A 15,820-nucleotide genomic window follows, 5' to 3' on the forward strand; every position below is an offset into this window, starting at 1 on the left:
TCGACCGCCATGGCCGCCCCAGCCCCGGCCCCGCCGCTCGGCCCCGCTCAGGCCCCGCTCCGCCTGGGCGCGGGCCGCCCCGCCCTGCCGCGCGACACCGCCGGCGCGCCGCTTCCCGCACTGCGCGGAGGAGGAGCAGCGCCAGGCCGCGGCTCTCGCGAGACGCCAGGGGGACGCCCAGGCGCGGCGAGGGGGCGGGCTCTTGTCGGGGTAGCCAATAGAAAGGCAAGGGGAAGGGACGGGAGGTGGTTCTCGCGAGAGCTGGGAGCGGCAGCGGGGCGTCCTCTCGCGAGAGCGGCGGGCGCTCGCCCGGTGCTGCTGGCAGGCAGCGCGGCCGCCGTCGCCTCACGCCGCCCCCCCTGTTGGCGGCAGCGCGCCTTCTTCCCTTCGCCCTGCGGCCCGCCGCCAGTTGACAGCGGGGCGGGCCGGTCGGGGCTTCACCCCCGGCACCGGGCGCTACCGGAGCTGCCGGTCATGAGTGAGTGGTGCGAGGCGGGGAAGGGGCGTCCGGAGGGGCGGGGCGGGGGTGACGGTGCCGCCGCCGGGCGCTCGGGAGCCCGATGGAGGGTTGGGGCACGCAGCAGCCCCTGCGCCGTGACGTCAGGAGGGGTGTGAGGGGGGAGCCCCCCCCTCCCCCCGTGCAGTGCTGCAGCCGGGAGGCGACCGGGGCGAGTCCCGCCGCTCGGCCCTCGCATGGCCGCTGTGTCACGGCAGGTGCCGCTGTCGCGACAGTCATGACCGGCGTGCGGCAGCGAGTCCTGACCGGCGGTGGCGGGCACGGCGGGCGCCCCCGGGCCGCTGTAGCCAGCCCAGAGCTGGCAGGGACCGCAGCGTGGTTCAGCGCTGCAAAGCTGGTGACTGTGGGGAGGGCAGACCCGAAGCATTACGCTATGGGAAAAGGTAGTTCTCAGTAAGGATGAAAAAAAAAAAAAAAAAAAGGACAGAAAGCTAGAGGAAGGCTGTAGTTGCGAAAAAGGAAAAAGTCGTTATTCTTTTAAGGGCAGCCAAATTTGATAATGAAAGCAATTAGTAAATTGCAGGAAGTGACAGGAAATGAGTGTGTAGTAGCAGTATTGCTGTGCTGAGTTGTTGCTCTTGCTACCTGTTGACCCCGTTGGTAGGATTGCAGACTAACAAATATAATTGTAACTGGGCATACTCTTGTAGGGTAGAGTTGAGGAATCATTATGTTTAGCTATGTAGTCCCGATGCTCATACATAGGGTATTAATTTGCTTAAATCTATTATATTTGATTAAGTGGGCTTTTTACCCCCTAGATGCCCAGGTTAACTCACAGATTTAGTTCTAGTCTAGGATAAGACAGAAGTTTTGTTTTTCACAGGCAGCTAGATCAGCAACTAGAGAAAATGTTAAATTCCAAGGATTAGGGCCAGTGTCTTGCCCAAAGGAACTGTAGCCAAGATTTGGAGCTACTATGAATTACCACAATACAAATAACGATTCTCCTTTTTGAGGTACGAATCCTGCCTGCAAACAGGAGATGGCCTCTGGCCTGCTGCAGCTGCTGCGCGGTGGCAGTGGATAGTCAATGCTGAATTTGCGCGGCTGCTGAGCCACACAAGGCACACACGTGTCTTCCCCAACTCACTCACTGTGAAAAAGGATGCCAGTGGCTTTGCTACAAAAAAGTTTCTTTTGTGTGGTTGGGCTGGGTGAAAATGAGAAAGTACATGGGAGGGTGAATATGTTCTGTGTTTAAAATTTATATTGATGCTTACAAAAGATCAGAAGTGTTAACTGCATTGTAGGATGAATGCCAAATGTAATCCAAGCTCACGGAGAGGCCTGAGAGTCTTTGTTTATAGTGGCTAGAGAATTTATGACCCATGAATTTAGACTGCTCTTCAAATTCTCCTTAAATATGGATCTGATTAAATCAATTTCTGTGACAGTTTAGAGAGCTAGTGTGGAAGATCATCTTTTGTGTGTGATATTTTTGTCATCCAGTAAAAATCTGAGACCAGAACTGGAAGGAGAAATGAGGAGCAAGAAAAGCAGGTCCTTAAAACCAATACAGTATAATTCCTTTCTATATAATAAATAAAGCTCAAACTGCTAAACCGGAGTGAATAGATTTAACTACCTGTGATAACACACCAGTCCACTGGAGAACTTGATACCTCAAATACATATATACGTCATATGGAAATTAAAAGAAAAACTCTAGTTGATAAACAGGAAGGAACGAACATTATGAATGTCTATATTAAATGTATACATGCCTAAATGCTGCTGCTTTCAATATCACATGAATCACAGGTTACAACAGTTGTGCTCTGCGTACACAAAGCTCGCTTTCTGAAGCTCCTTTATCGGTAAAAAAAAAAAAGTCTCAACTTTCTGTGATGGTAGGGTCCCTGAAAGACCCTTCTACACAGAAAAAGTAAACTAAATGCTTTTGTATTACATGTGCTCCTGAGAGCAGAGGAAGCAGCTAATGAAATCACCAAATTAAAATGCTTTTGAGAGGTTAGACCTTGCAGGACATTCTGGGTGCATGAGAGCTCTTCAGAGAGAACACTTCAAACTCTGCTGCTGTCTCACTTAGTTTTCCCCCACCTTAACGTATGAGGGCAGGATATTCCTGCTATGTTTGTAAATATTTTGAGGGTAGTGGTGGAATTTCTGGTGTTTGAAATATCCTTAATTCTACTGTTACCCTGAGACAGTGTGAAAAGGTCAGCTGAGGAAAATGTGAGGATTTCTTTAAGCTTGGCTTGAAGATCCTAGGCTATGGTTTGTAAATGTGCCTAAAAGTCAGAAAATTGTCTTGAAGCACGTATTTTTCCTGCAGCTCAGGAAAGGTCCACTGATCTTTTATACTTAGAAAAATATCTTCTTTAGCAGACAGCCTGGCTAAGAAATGGATTTAGTTGAATCATTCAGTACCTTAGAAAGTTTCCTGAAACAAATACTAAGCCTTATGTCAAGAAGACTCCTAACACTAATAAACCTTGAGAGTTGCTGTCTGATTGCTGAAGAATTGTTCAAGGTGTTTAAGTAGATTTCTTTTTCAGTAGAAAAATTGCAAGGTTTCTTAGGAGAAAGTAAAAATTTAGGCTGAAAATCTCAGTCTTGAAACTTAATCTATCAAGCATGAGTACAAAAAAATTCGGTGTAAAGGCCAGTATCCTGGAAATGCTAGTATGTGCAAGCACTTGCAAGGTTAGCAACTCTAGCAATAGGTAATTTCTGCTAATAAGTATTGCAATTAGAAGGCTGGTATTTTAACTATGCAAATCGGTTTTTCTTAGCTAAGTTGCTATCTTCCTCTATCCTGTTAAATTTTACAGTTTCATTCCATGCAGTAATGTTTGTGTTCATTTACAGACATGAAGAAAATACAAGCCCTTAGTTTTCTGAATTTTGCCGGAGTAATTTTCTTTGTCAGTTTGAGCAGTTCCTTCTCTGCTGATTTAATCCATCAAAATGTTCCAGCCCACTGTAGTCCTTGACATTCTCTCTTGTGCTCTATTTACACTTTTCAAATATCTTGAAGTATATCTGACTGGTAGGAGGATACATTGAAGGAAAGAAAAGTATTGAAAAATGAAATAGTTAATGTAATATTCTTTTTTTTTTTTTCTCTGCTACTTGCAGAAGGACATGCACTGCTCAGTTTCTATATGTTCAACAGTCCTCCTTTTGCACTTAGTATATTGATGCTCTCATAAAGTTTACTTTCATTTTCTTGCTCTGATATATGGTCTCAACAGCAATCGAAAAGGAGGAAAAGGAAAGGCAGACTTAGGGTATTCCTACTCCTAAGAAACAACAAAATGTCTGGATGTTTCTGAGAGAAAGGTTGTATTCATCTGCTTTAGATGAAAACCAAATAATTTTATATATATAATCACATAGATAGCTGTTCTTCATACAGCAAACAGATGGTGTTGTGAAAATAATATATTTCTAATCTTTAGAAATGAGTTGCACAATTGAAAAAGCCTTAGCAGATGCAAAGGCACTGGTGGAACGGCTAAGGGAACATGACAACGCAGCAGAAGCTCTTATTGAACAGACTACAGCTCTTAATAAGCGGGTTGAAGCAATGAAACAGGTTTGTTTTCCAACTTTGTTTACTCCATTAAAAGAACAACTCGGAAACACATAACGTAAAATCATTTTTGTCTGCTACTGTACAGTGTAGAATTGGTATGTTATTTGCTTAATCCTTTAATGCTATACCAAGCATATTCATTATAGGTGTGACTATGATCTAAAAATGGGTTGTTTATATATTTAGTTTGATCCTGTGAAGAAGTTTTCTCTGTTACTCTAGCTTAAATACTGAAAACTAGCATTTATTTGAAGAACACTGGTAGAAATGGGGTTACAAGCCATTGTGTGGTGTCCTGTGTTTTGCTCTTCTGTGAAATACTACTCCATTTATTAATTTCAGCATGCACATTTAATCATACAGAGACCCTGTCATGTTAGTTTATCTTTTCGCTGTCTGTTTTTGTTTCACAGTAGACTCTTAGGCTTTTTTGTGATCGTTTCCATTCTGGTGTTAAGCTAATCAAGGCATATTGTTAAGATTGAGTGTGACTTTCACTATAGAACTTCTGGAAACACATAAAGGTGTTTGGGGATTTCGTCCTGTCATTTTAATAGAACACAGGATGTGTTAACGGACCTGTAAAATAATAAAACCCTGCATGTGCTTCATCCCTGTAAAACTAGTCATGCAGAGGCTTCATAACGTGAAACCAAGAGTATTAAATGTACCCATTTGTTGAGAGTCAGGATCCATTCATTCAGGTCCATGTGACTTGTACCCATACAACCTTGTGGTTTAAGGTATTGGAAAACCACAGTAAATATCTAGAGGTTAACACCTCATAGTTTTTCTTTACCATATGTATATCAGTTTTAAATTACTTGATGGTAAATTTGACCTGCATTAATTGAAGGTTAAATAATTCCCACTATATGCATGTAAGGTGTGAAACTTGTTTAAGAACAAAGGTGATACTATGCTTCAAAAACACAAAGGTATGTTAGCAGCACCTTCAGAAGTGGTTTTGTTTGTTTGATACTATTTAAAAACAAGTATTATCTTGCTTGTTACAGCGTTTGACAGTAGTATTGGTCCTTTGTGACTTGCTGAGTAGTGTTTGCCTTTGGTTACTCAAATATGTTGTGGTTGTGTTGGGTTTTTTTTCTTTTTTTAATAACTAGTACCAAGAAGAAATTCAAGAGCTCAATGAAGTAGCAAGACATCGCCCTCGATCTACATTAGTGATGGGTATCCAACAAGAAAACAGACAGATTAGGGAATTGCAACAGGAAAATAAAGGTAAAGCATGAATATTCTTTCCTTTCAAAGTTCCAGCCTGCACCACTGGAATCAGTGAGACTTCTACCATTGATACATTCCCCAAAAATTGTTCGCAAGAAATTTTTTCTTCTACTCTCAGTTTGTCTATTTAACTGATGATAATGCAGTCTAATAAAAAGCCCTAACATCCAACCACTGGGACTATCGTTAACAAAAAGAGAGTTGTGGAAAATTACTTTTTCAGTCCTTAAATAATGTTCAGCACAAGTGAGGAGATAAACAGAACTTACTTCTAAGTAGATACCTATATTGCAGAATTGTGGTTTCCCACTGCTAAAAGTAATTAATTCAGGAGCAGCCAGGACAAGCTGTAGTGTAAGTGTGGTAGTATAATTCCTTCTGGAATTCTGTAGACTAGGAATATACTGTTCCTCCTGGAATACCTTAAGTATTCTAACAGTTATATTGAGTGAATGATTCAGTGGCCTCTATTTGTATGAATCTTACTCAGGAGTTATTTGTCCTTTCACTTTGTATATTTTGAACACGAGCATTTTTTTAACTCTTATTTTACACACAGCTGCAGATTATACCAGATCTGTAAACTTCATTCTAGCTTTTGTAGAGTGTTGCTTATACTGGCTAGCATAAAGCTCCTCGCTACGCTCAGGAAGGCTTATGTCAGCTAAAGAGTCTGAATATGAAGTCATATTGACAAAAGACCTCATTTCTGACTGAACAAGAATTTTCCTAGGGCAGTCATCACTGAAGACATTTGCAGAGCCTATGCAAATTTCATGGTGCAAGGAGAGGGTACACTCAACTGAAGATTTATTTCGGTTTTCTGAAGCTCAATTACTTTTGCATTTTGTTTTAGTTCTTCCCTGTTAAACTTTTAACTGAATTTAAAATTATTTTGGTAGAACTACGCACATCTCTTGAAGAACATCAGTCTGCTTTGGAACTGATAATGAGCAAGTACAGAGAACAGATGTTTAGGCTGCTTATGGCAAGCAAAAAGGATGACCCAAGTATAATAATGAAGTTAAAAGAGCAACATTCCAAGGTAATAAGTTCATTATTTTTTTTGTTAAAACTTAAGTTAATCTGTAGTGGATCGGTTCAAAGCTTACTTTGTCTCTTTTCGTATCATTGTACTAACAAGTCCTAATTTTTATAATCCAGTTCATGAAACATGAACAGGACACTTATCAGTCAAGTGAGTCTACCTTACTAGCTTCCTGATTTATTTAAGCTTCTAACAAGTAGCATTTTGTTGCTGTATCTACTTGATTTAATTTTATTTTTCTTAGATCTTTAAGGCAACTGCCCTATTATACTTCCAGATGCCCACAGATCTCAGTAATACTCAGACATTTAGACTGGCTTTAACTTATGCCTGTGATTTCAGCAAATAATTAGTAAACTTGTGCCTACTGGGGAGAGTAGGAGGAGTAAGCTTTTTGAATTTAATATTCAGAATTTTCCCCCTAAATACTGTAATTTTTTTAAAAATACTGTAAAAGCCCTTTTGAATATTGAATAACGCTTATTCATACGTTTCTCCCCTTTCCTGCTTCAACCCTTGGTTCTTATTTCATTACTGATAAGGATTGCAAAGTAGAATCCAGGGCAGCCTGAGATCCTTGAAGGGTGGTGAAAGTTGCTGGTATTAGGTGTGCTTCATCCTATGGCTTTTGAACACTAATAAAACACAGTACCATTGAGCAACATTTTTGTGAATTGTCATGAGTGAGGTATATATGAGTATTCAGAAGCTTCATAAAAGATTAATGTATGCTTTCATAGTGCTAATGTATAGTTTAGCCTTTTTAATGTATTTTCAGGAAAATTCATTATTCTAGGCCACTAACAGATCTAAAAAGAAGTTTTCTAATGAAGTATTATATTACATTTTAAATTAAATGTAATGAGAGCAGTGTAACTGTATAAACAAACATTAGTTCTAAGTGTTTAATAATCTTTGACCTCAACAAACTAAGTCTGCAAAGCAGTTGGGTTTTGCATACTGGGAAAACAAAGTTTAAGAATTTGATGCTTTCTTATCTGCTTACAAAATCACACATATGCAATTACTGCCATTGAAATCAATGGGACTACTTAGTTCAGTATAAAAAAAAATCTAGTGGATTAGAACTATCTATTTAACATAAACTCCTAAAAAATGACCAGTATATATCCTTTTCAAAAGAAGTTACCTTAGCATATAGTGTAACATATCTGACAGCCTCAGGAATACCAAGACAAGAGGGTTAAATATCCAGAAATGGGCTTTAAAATTTCATTTGCAAACACTTCCATGGATTAAAAGCTTCAGGTGGAGGCGGGGGGGGGAAAAAGCGCATCTCAAACAGTATCATTTAAACAGGAGATTTAGGCTTCAACGTTTTGGTTAAATCTGGTCCCACAAGAATGCCTGATGAAAACAATTTATAACCTTTAACCTAACACTTAGATTTCTGGAATTTCATTATTTATTCTGATCAGCCTTCAGATTCAGTAAGATTGAACAATCTTGAAGCATTTTTTAAATACTTCTCTCTTGTTAACTAAAAAAATCCATCATACCCAAGGAGTTAATCTTGCTTTACCAATAACTGCTGTTTTCTCAAGTGCCAGCTATTAACTTCAGTGCCTGTTTACAAAAGATGACTACAAAATCATTGATTTCTGCAGATTCAACAAGCACCTCCTTTAAACAGGAAAAACAATTTCTTTCAGCAGTGTTGTATGCAAGAGAAAAGTATGTGTAGGTAGTAATTACCCTGATCTTAACTGTGCTATTTGAATTTGCTCAGCTGAAACAAGGCCTAATAACACTTGTGGCTTTCATTTTTTTCCCCTTTGGAGGAAAAAAAACAACAATGTGTGGCAAACAAAAAGCAGAGAGAGATACAAAGAGTGTTTGTAGATGTGTGATATCTTTGTAAAGAAACACTTTCATTTTGCACTCTTTGGTATGACAGCATCCAAGTTTCACACATTTGCCTTCCAGAGTAGATCTCTGATCTAAGATTAGTGACCTTGGAACAGGCTCTAAATCATATTGATCAAGAGGCCATGTAAGCCGGCAGAGTAGGAAGTAGGAAGGACAGCAATGTATCTAAAAATGACCGACTTTCCCAGGCCTTCTCAAGGGTACATCCTTGCCAGCTTATTCTTTTACCACTGATCACAGCTTCCTTTCAAGCTAAATTTAGGGTTTTGTTGAAAAAAAATGTTTCACGTAATCACCTTCACTGGAAGCTGACAAGAACATAAAGATTTACAGAAGTTCTACCCCCGCTGCCACTGTAACTGGGCATTCAATGAGTAAGCAGCTAAACTATTGCTTTAGCAATTGGAATGGCAGAGTAGGAAGGAGGGAGAGGGCTGATGTTCATGTTTTGGTCAGATAAAGCTTACAATTCCAAGTGAGGCAGTTCTTTATGGTAATTTAACCATTTCTGGTAGCGGAAAGGCAAGCTGATCATCTGCTAGATGTATGGACCTCCAGTCAAACTCATAATTTAAAGGTAGGATTTAACTTTAGTCTATACTGTTCTTCATTTCAGTCCTATTGTTCTGCTTTTCTTGATGTGGGTAACTATTGTGAATTTTGCCCAAAGGTCAGGTCAGCCATGACTAGGTCAGCATGATAGTAGAGTTGGAATAAAAAACAAGTTGAGGAAAAGACAATGGAAAATAAAAGCTTCTGAAAATACCATTAAATATTTGGCTTAACTGAACTGCAGTGAATACTGAAGAGGCATATGCTCTTTATCTGGATCTGCAGTGGGAAAGTAGTAGTGACCCTTTAAGTGCCTACGGGTAAGGTCTGGGTAAGAGGGTGCTTCTTTGCAAACAGTGATTATCTAAAAGCTGGCTTCCTTGCCAAGGCTGCTAGGCCTAAGTTAAGGCCTCCTATCATCCCACTCCTGATGGTGGAACAGGACAAGGACAAACCAAACTGCTGCTCTTCTTGTTTTTCCTCCTTGAATCTTTCAGTGAGATGTGATAATTATTTGTAATAGGAAAGCACCCTATTAGCATTAATGAACAGACATAAAGAGATCAGTTAGGACACAAAAGGTTTTCTTACAATTCAGCAAGGACAAGGACCTCTGAAGTCCAGATCCCAGATAAGCTGGAATTGGATTCAAGCAAGAGCAAATGACAGATCTGAGTTTCCTAATACGTAACGTAGTAAAGATTACTACTTCACCTAGTCTTTTAACGGATAAATGCCGACCTGTGGGCTGGTATTGGCTGTACCAGACTGGAGATCAGGCTCCAAACAAAGAGAAAGAATGCTGCATACCCTGCTGTTCTTAAATGAATTTAGTCTTTCTGCATATCTAAAATTACATACATCGGTTCCTGCAACACAGGAAGGCCTTCTCGGAGCAATCACGCAACTAACTTGTAGCCCGTTGGAAGGTGTTAAGCAACAGAAGACACAGTCTTTTAAGCATATATAAAATTCTAAGAAAAGGGATCAGTCAGTGGTTAACCAGACTTATTTAAATAAACAGGACTACAGTGGTTGCTCAAGCTGTAAAGTTATAGAGAGCTCATTTTCAAGAATTTGGGTCTGTGTTTACATTGATTATTTAGGGGCACAGCAGTTAAAATGCACGCTTAAGACTTCACTTATTTTTAATAATGCAGAAAATACATTACTAAAGCTGTCGTTGTTTGTTTGATTTTTATGTCTTAGGAGCTGCAAGTGCATGTGGACCAAATTACAGAAATGGCAGCAGTAATGAGAAAAGCTATTGAAATTGATGAAAAGCATGGCTGCAAAGAGCAGGAACGTATCATTCAGCTTGAGGTAGGTATGAAATCAAAACAGCGATGGCACAAACAGCAAGGGAGCAAATGTTACCACAGTAATTCCTGTTGAGTTACTGTATCAGTCAGTCACACTACTGTTTTGTTAGGCTTTTTTTGTTGGAGAACTGCAAGTACTGTTTTCTGCACTATAGCTTACTCTCAGGTCTTGCGTAGTTGATACTTCATCACCAGAACTGGTGATTTTTATTTATGAGCGGTCTTAAGGTTTCTCTTTTTTTGAAGTCTCTGTGAGCATAGCAAAAAGCTTAGAAATAATACAAATTCATCCTAATAAGATGCTAGGATGCACATAATATCCACTCCTGTGGCTTTTAAATACTATTTTTTCAAAATAATAGTTGTGCCCCTTTGAGGAGGGATTCTTAATTGCTTAATATTAGACAATCAACTCTATTGCTCTTTAAGTGCTAGCAAAGCAGTTCTTTAGGGGACAGGGTACATGGAAAGAATGGGAGATTATTTTTCTTTTTAAAGTCAACATTTGACCTTAATGACCCTTTTCTTACCCATCTATGTGGTTTGAGCTGGTTTTTTTTTCCATCAAATCATTTATGTTGGAAAGGACCTTTGAGATCAAGTCCAACCGTTTTTATGCTTAATGCCCATTCAAGAGAGCAAGAGGGTCAGAAACGTAATGTTCTTCAATTCAGAAGATAACATAGCACTACCTGACTGCAAATCAGTATTTTAATCCTTACACATACATTTGGAGTAGAGGGGAGGTTATTAACATAGTTATCTTGACTTCTTTCTGGAGTTCTATTAAATGCCTTTTTCTTTCCCTGGTTATAGCAAGAAAACAAAGGCTTGAGAGAAATTCTTCAAATAACTAGAGAATCATTTCTGAACCTTAAGAAGGAAGATGCGTCAGAGAGCACATCTCTGTCAGGATTAGTGACAAGCAGCGATTTGAGCCTGAGGAAAAGCTAAAGACTCTGGAAGTCAACAAGCTTCAATTGCACACTTTACAAATGGAGTATCAGGGGTCACTTGTCAAGCACTTGTTACTGAATAGGGCACCAGCAAGCTAATGCATCTTAAGCTCCAGTTTAGCAGCTTTTATACTGTGTAAAATTGAATTAAAATTGGTATTCTACAAAAACCTTAGTGACAGATTAATTGCCATAGATCTAACTTCAGTAGGAAATGGATTAATGCACTTAAACTGAATTGGGAATTCTTTTTATATGAAATTATTTTACAGATAATAGACAAGGATTTCACATAATTTATATAAAAAATATTGCTTATACAAAGTTTCAGTGCACCTATTACATAATAAAGGTAAGATTTAAAGTCTGATCTCTGGTTAAAAAGTAGTAACTTGTGAATATGCTTTGTGCATGATCCGCATTACATTTTTTTTCTCTTAATTAGTTTTCTCATTTTGCACAAACCTGTTTAATAGAAAGGGTACATAGTTCAGCATAAACCATAAGGATTTCTATTATTTGAACAGGATACTCTGTGGCTAAATACATGGCCAATTGCTTAAACATGAGCAATGTTTTTGCAGTTGTTCAGTATTTATTTTTTTTCAGTTGAACAAGATTCTTTAGATATACCTAGTTGTATTTTCAGAACAGGAGAAGAGCTGCTCCCACTTTGTTTTCTGGAACACAGGTAGCATAGTATAATTCTGCCTTAACTTTTACTTTTATGAGAGAAAAAAACCCACTCAGTTCTCTATAGGTCAGAGGCCACCTTAGTCCCATCTGTTTCTGCTCCTTGTCTGCCCAAACTTCCTAACTGGGGAATGCAAATTGAAAGCACTCAAGCAGTAGCAGCAGGAAGGTAGTCAGGGGAAGGAGGGAGAAGCTCCATAGCCAAGTTGGCAGCCTGCAATCAATATTCTTGATTTTTGTTAAGTACTAAATATTCATCAGGAAGGATTTTAAGTAAGTTTCAGGCATATATTATGTTTGCAGTAGAAAATATTTCAGTATGCTATACTGACAAATAGACTGCTCACTTGTACTCCCCAAATACTTGCAAATGTGAAAAGGAATTGGCTTTTCTAGATCAAAGTACTGTTTATATCATATGCAGATATGATGGAAGTGCTACACAAGACATGCTTGTAGTAAAGAGGTACCAAAATAACATTTGGCTTTTGTTTATCAGACTATCGCTTTTTGATCAAGGCAGCAAGAACATTCTGGTATTGATATGCATCACTGCTTTTTGTCCAGCACCTTAACATATTCTTTACTTGGGAAAGCATGCTTGAAAGAAGCAGAGTGAATGCTTTCAACCACAGAAAACTGTGGATCTACAAATGCCACCCACAGTAGAATATTTTAACTCTTCAATAACTCACCTAGCAAAACGAGTTTAACTCCTATTTCTGAAATGAACTATTACTTAACAAATTTGACTTTCAGTTACAACAATACAAAAAGAATTCAGCACCAAGCACTTCCAAGTGTGTCAGTTTTAAATCCAACTTCCTTTGACTCAGTACAGCTTCCCTGGGCTCAAGGTAAAGACGCTGCACAGTTAAGGATGAATTTTCAGTGCCCAGTAAACTAATGGATAAAGGGCTTAATGTTTTTATTCTGTTGCTGTCAGTTGCTGCTCCCCTTCCTGTAGTACTTTTAAGAGAAAAAAGTGGTAGGAAAGGAGTGCTTTGCAGAGACAAATTATTAGTTTTCAATTAACTAATACATATGCTAGTAAATACAGTTGAAAGGACAGACAAATCAAACTCTCCAAACTTTCACAACACTTTTTATAAATTTAGAATGTACTACTCTTTCCAGAGCATCTTATCTTATTTCCAGGCTTGAGAATATATTGAGGACATTCACATGCATGGAGGAAAAGTTCAAACCATTTCCAAACTTGCTAAACACCTGGAAGGAATTTTTGGGGGAACATTTTAGCTCAAGCACAAAAGAGTTTTCTGTTATTATTATACCGGTAAAACCTTACTAATGCTTCTATAATTTAGATTTTGCATTTCTACTGTAGCTTATGAGCTGGTGACTTATCAGAAGCAACATAAATTTTTAATTGAGTGTTCTGTTGTACAGATTTATGAGAAATTTTGGGTGCAATTAAGTTATTCTTATTTGAAGTGTCTTTTCAGCCATTGACTGGTATCAGAGGCATTTATATCTATTTAATGCTGAATGCAGTTTCATGGCTGACTTTCTGGTTTGTCTTTCAAATAGTCTCCAGAGTTGTATAGCAGAGAAGGGTTGTTAGTCTGTGGCAGTTCCTTAAGGTTGCTCTATTATGAAATAATGCTTGATTAGTGTTTATTTTTGTAAATTATAAAATGTGACTTAATTTATGTACTCCTAGTCTTCACATTTGATAAGTCTCCCCTTTCATTCCCCTGACCTGATCACTTTAGGATTTTGAAGAACCTTCACCGTGTGTGGAGTGACTATTTTTCATTGCATACCTGTTATTTTTGTAATGCAGATGGCTTGAAAAGAATTTATGGCTAGAGTTGTGTACTGTACAGTAAACTTATTTTATCAATAAAGTTGACTGAAAATGTGGATTTCTTCAGGATTAAAGTAAGGTACTGACTCTGAAGCACACCTTGTGGTAACATATAAGGGAACCCCACCATATTTTACTATTTACTGAGCTTATTTTTATACTCTAAAGCAGACAGGCCAATTTCTAGTGCTTTTATTCATGTTGTAATATAGCAAAAGAAAAATCTCTGTAAAGTCTTCATTTTCTCTTGAGAACTAAGAATCTTCTCTACATAGTAAATAGGTCTAGTGGCTCACTTGAAAGATAAGTAACTGCCTACTACAAACAAAAAACAGTCCACAGGGCTTTGATTTTTGGATCAAAACATATGTTGGTACAGATAGGATAGGAGAGTTTGGGGGTTTTCTTGAAGATTTAAAAAAAGGTCACTTGGTTCAAGCTCTAAGTCAGGGTTCCTTTGTCTGTGATGGTAAAAGAGAGTGTCAGTGGATTGCATTCATAAACTGACAATGTAATGTTTTCTCCACTTCCCCATGGTTTCTCAGAAGAGAAACTTGTTTTTGGTATAGATTCTGGGTATAAATGTCAAGCCATGTCATAAATACATATAGCAGCTTTTCAGCTGACATAAAACCAAAAGGCAGCTTGAAACTGAATTGGTCTGTTTTGTACAACTAAAAGCTTTAAATAGGTTTGGCTTTTTAACACACACATTGAATTAGAAGATTATGTTACAATACAGAACGAGTGGTGCCATGCTCATGCAGTATTACAATTACTAGCATCCCTTTGTAGATACCCAAAATAAGATTCACATGGGCTTAGGAAGTTGTATGTTTTAGTTTGTAAACATGAAACTTTAAAAGCACTTTTGCTGACTAAAAGAAGAATTTCTAAAGCACCTACTTGAGTGTAGAACAAGCACATTCTTTCTAGAGATACGGATGTCCAAGTACCAAGTACACAATGACAGGTACTTCCATTGGCTAACGTAACACTGTAGTGCCAGTCACAGTGTAACGGGTTCTGTATAGTGACAGCAGGAAGATGAGGCAGGAAAGCAAAAGAAATCCTAAGTTGGAAGCGAAGGAATGTGGTGGAAGAGTACGTTACAGCATCAGACAGCTTCTTTACAGCAGCATGTTGAAAAAGCTGGTTGGTAACACGTTCTGGAAGTAGCATTGAGCTGCTGCCAGACCAAAAAAAAAAAAAAAAAAAAAAAAGCAGGAGGGTGCAGTGGAAGCACTGTTCAGCTGTAGGTGTCCAAGATCTGCCAGCTGTCTGCACAGCTGTCACAGAAGGAGTTGTCTCAGGGATTCCATTAAAATCTGTGTGCAAACGTACCGTCTCATTACTGTCCAAGAAAAATAACACTCTCTCACACGTATCCCCAAACCAGCACCAGTGAACAAATGCCTGTTCTTGTTTAAAGAGCAGGAAAGTAGATTCTGTGTAGTGTCAGAGGACCTCTCGCTAGACTTGACCTTCCAGAGCACCAGGGCATGCTGGGAAAACACCACTGGCAGCACACAGCTGTGTGATACTACAGGCACACACCTGGTAGACGTGTAGGTCACATTCAGCTTCACCTTTGGCCCATCCTACTTTTCATTTGCCATGCAGCTGAATTTCATACTACTGATGCCAGTAAAGAAGACCAATTTAAACAAAACTGTATCTTCCACATATTAAAGTGTGCTGCAAAACAAAACATTCTGTTTCAGTGACTGAAAAGGCACCGATGTTGCTGCTGCCCACAACCACCTCCCTTTCCCAGACATGTTCCGATGCAGCAGCCTGCCTGCTGGGAGACAGTGTGGCCACACCTGTGTGTCAGAGGACATTATTTCCCAAGTTCAGAAAAAACTCACCTGACTTTTAACTGCTCAACACTGAGGAAAACATTTCATAATTCCAGTCCTGGAAGAATACGTGCTGGCAACACTCCTTGTACACAAGTTAGAGAACAGTAGCACAAGGGAAACAAACAACTCCACCAGCAGTCCCTTTCCATTTCCCTAAGGTGAAGTTTTACCTTTAAAGAATAACAGAATGCATAATTTCCCTACAATGTTCTTGCTACCAAAGACACCTGAAGAAATACATTCGAGGATGGCTATTTCAGCAGTGAAAAGCATTGGATACGTTTTTGAAAAATGCAGTTGTTGGGAAGTTCAAACAATACAACACACTAATGGGTG

General features: G+C 39.1%; 1 protein-coding gene across 2 annotated transcripts; it reads left to right on the forward strand.

Moving 5' to 3' along the window:
* The first annotated feature begins 285 nt into the window (after positions 1 to 285).
* On the forward strand, positions 286 to 13,675 carry FGFR1OP2 (FGFR1 oncogene partner 2). 2 transcript variants are annotated; one of them, XM_056340685.1, is made up of 6 exons: positions 286 to 485; positions 3,946 to 4,082; positions 5,207 to 5,324; positions 6,230 to 6,372; positions 10,027 to 10,140; positions 10,956 to 13,675. In XM_056340685.1, exons 2-6 carry the CDS (start codon positions 3,948 to 3,950, stop codon positions 11,091 to 11,093), a joined length of 648 nt encoding a protein of 215 aa, XP_056196660.1. In that variant the 5' UTR covers positions 286 to 485; positions 3,946 to 3,947; the 3' UTR covers positions 11,094 to 13,675. The 2 variants fall into 2 exon arrangements, with proteins under 2 accessions (XP_056196660.1, XP_056196659.1); XM_056340684.1 differs by having other exon boundaries at positions 287 to 478.
* The last annotated feature ends 2,145 nt before the right edge of the window (positions 13,676 to 15,820 follow it).

Source organism: Falco biarmicus, chromosome 5 (assembly GCF_023638135.1).
Source record: "Falco biarmicus isolate bFalBia1 chromosome 5, bFalBia1.pri, whole genome shotgun sequence".
NCBI lineage: Eukaryota > Metazoa > Chordata > Aves > Falconiformes > Falconidae > Falco > Falco biarmicus.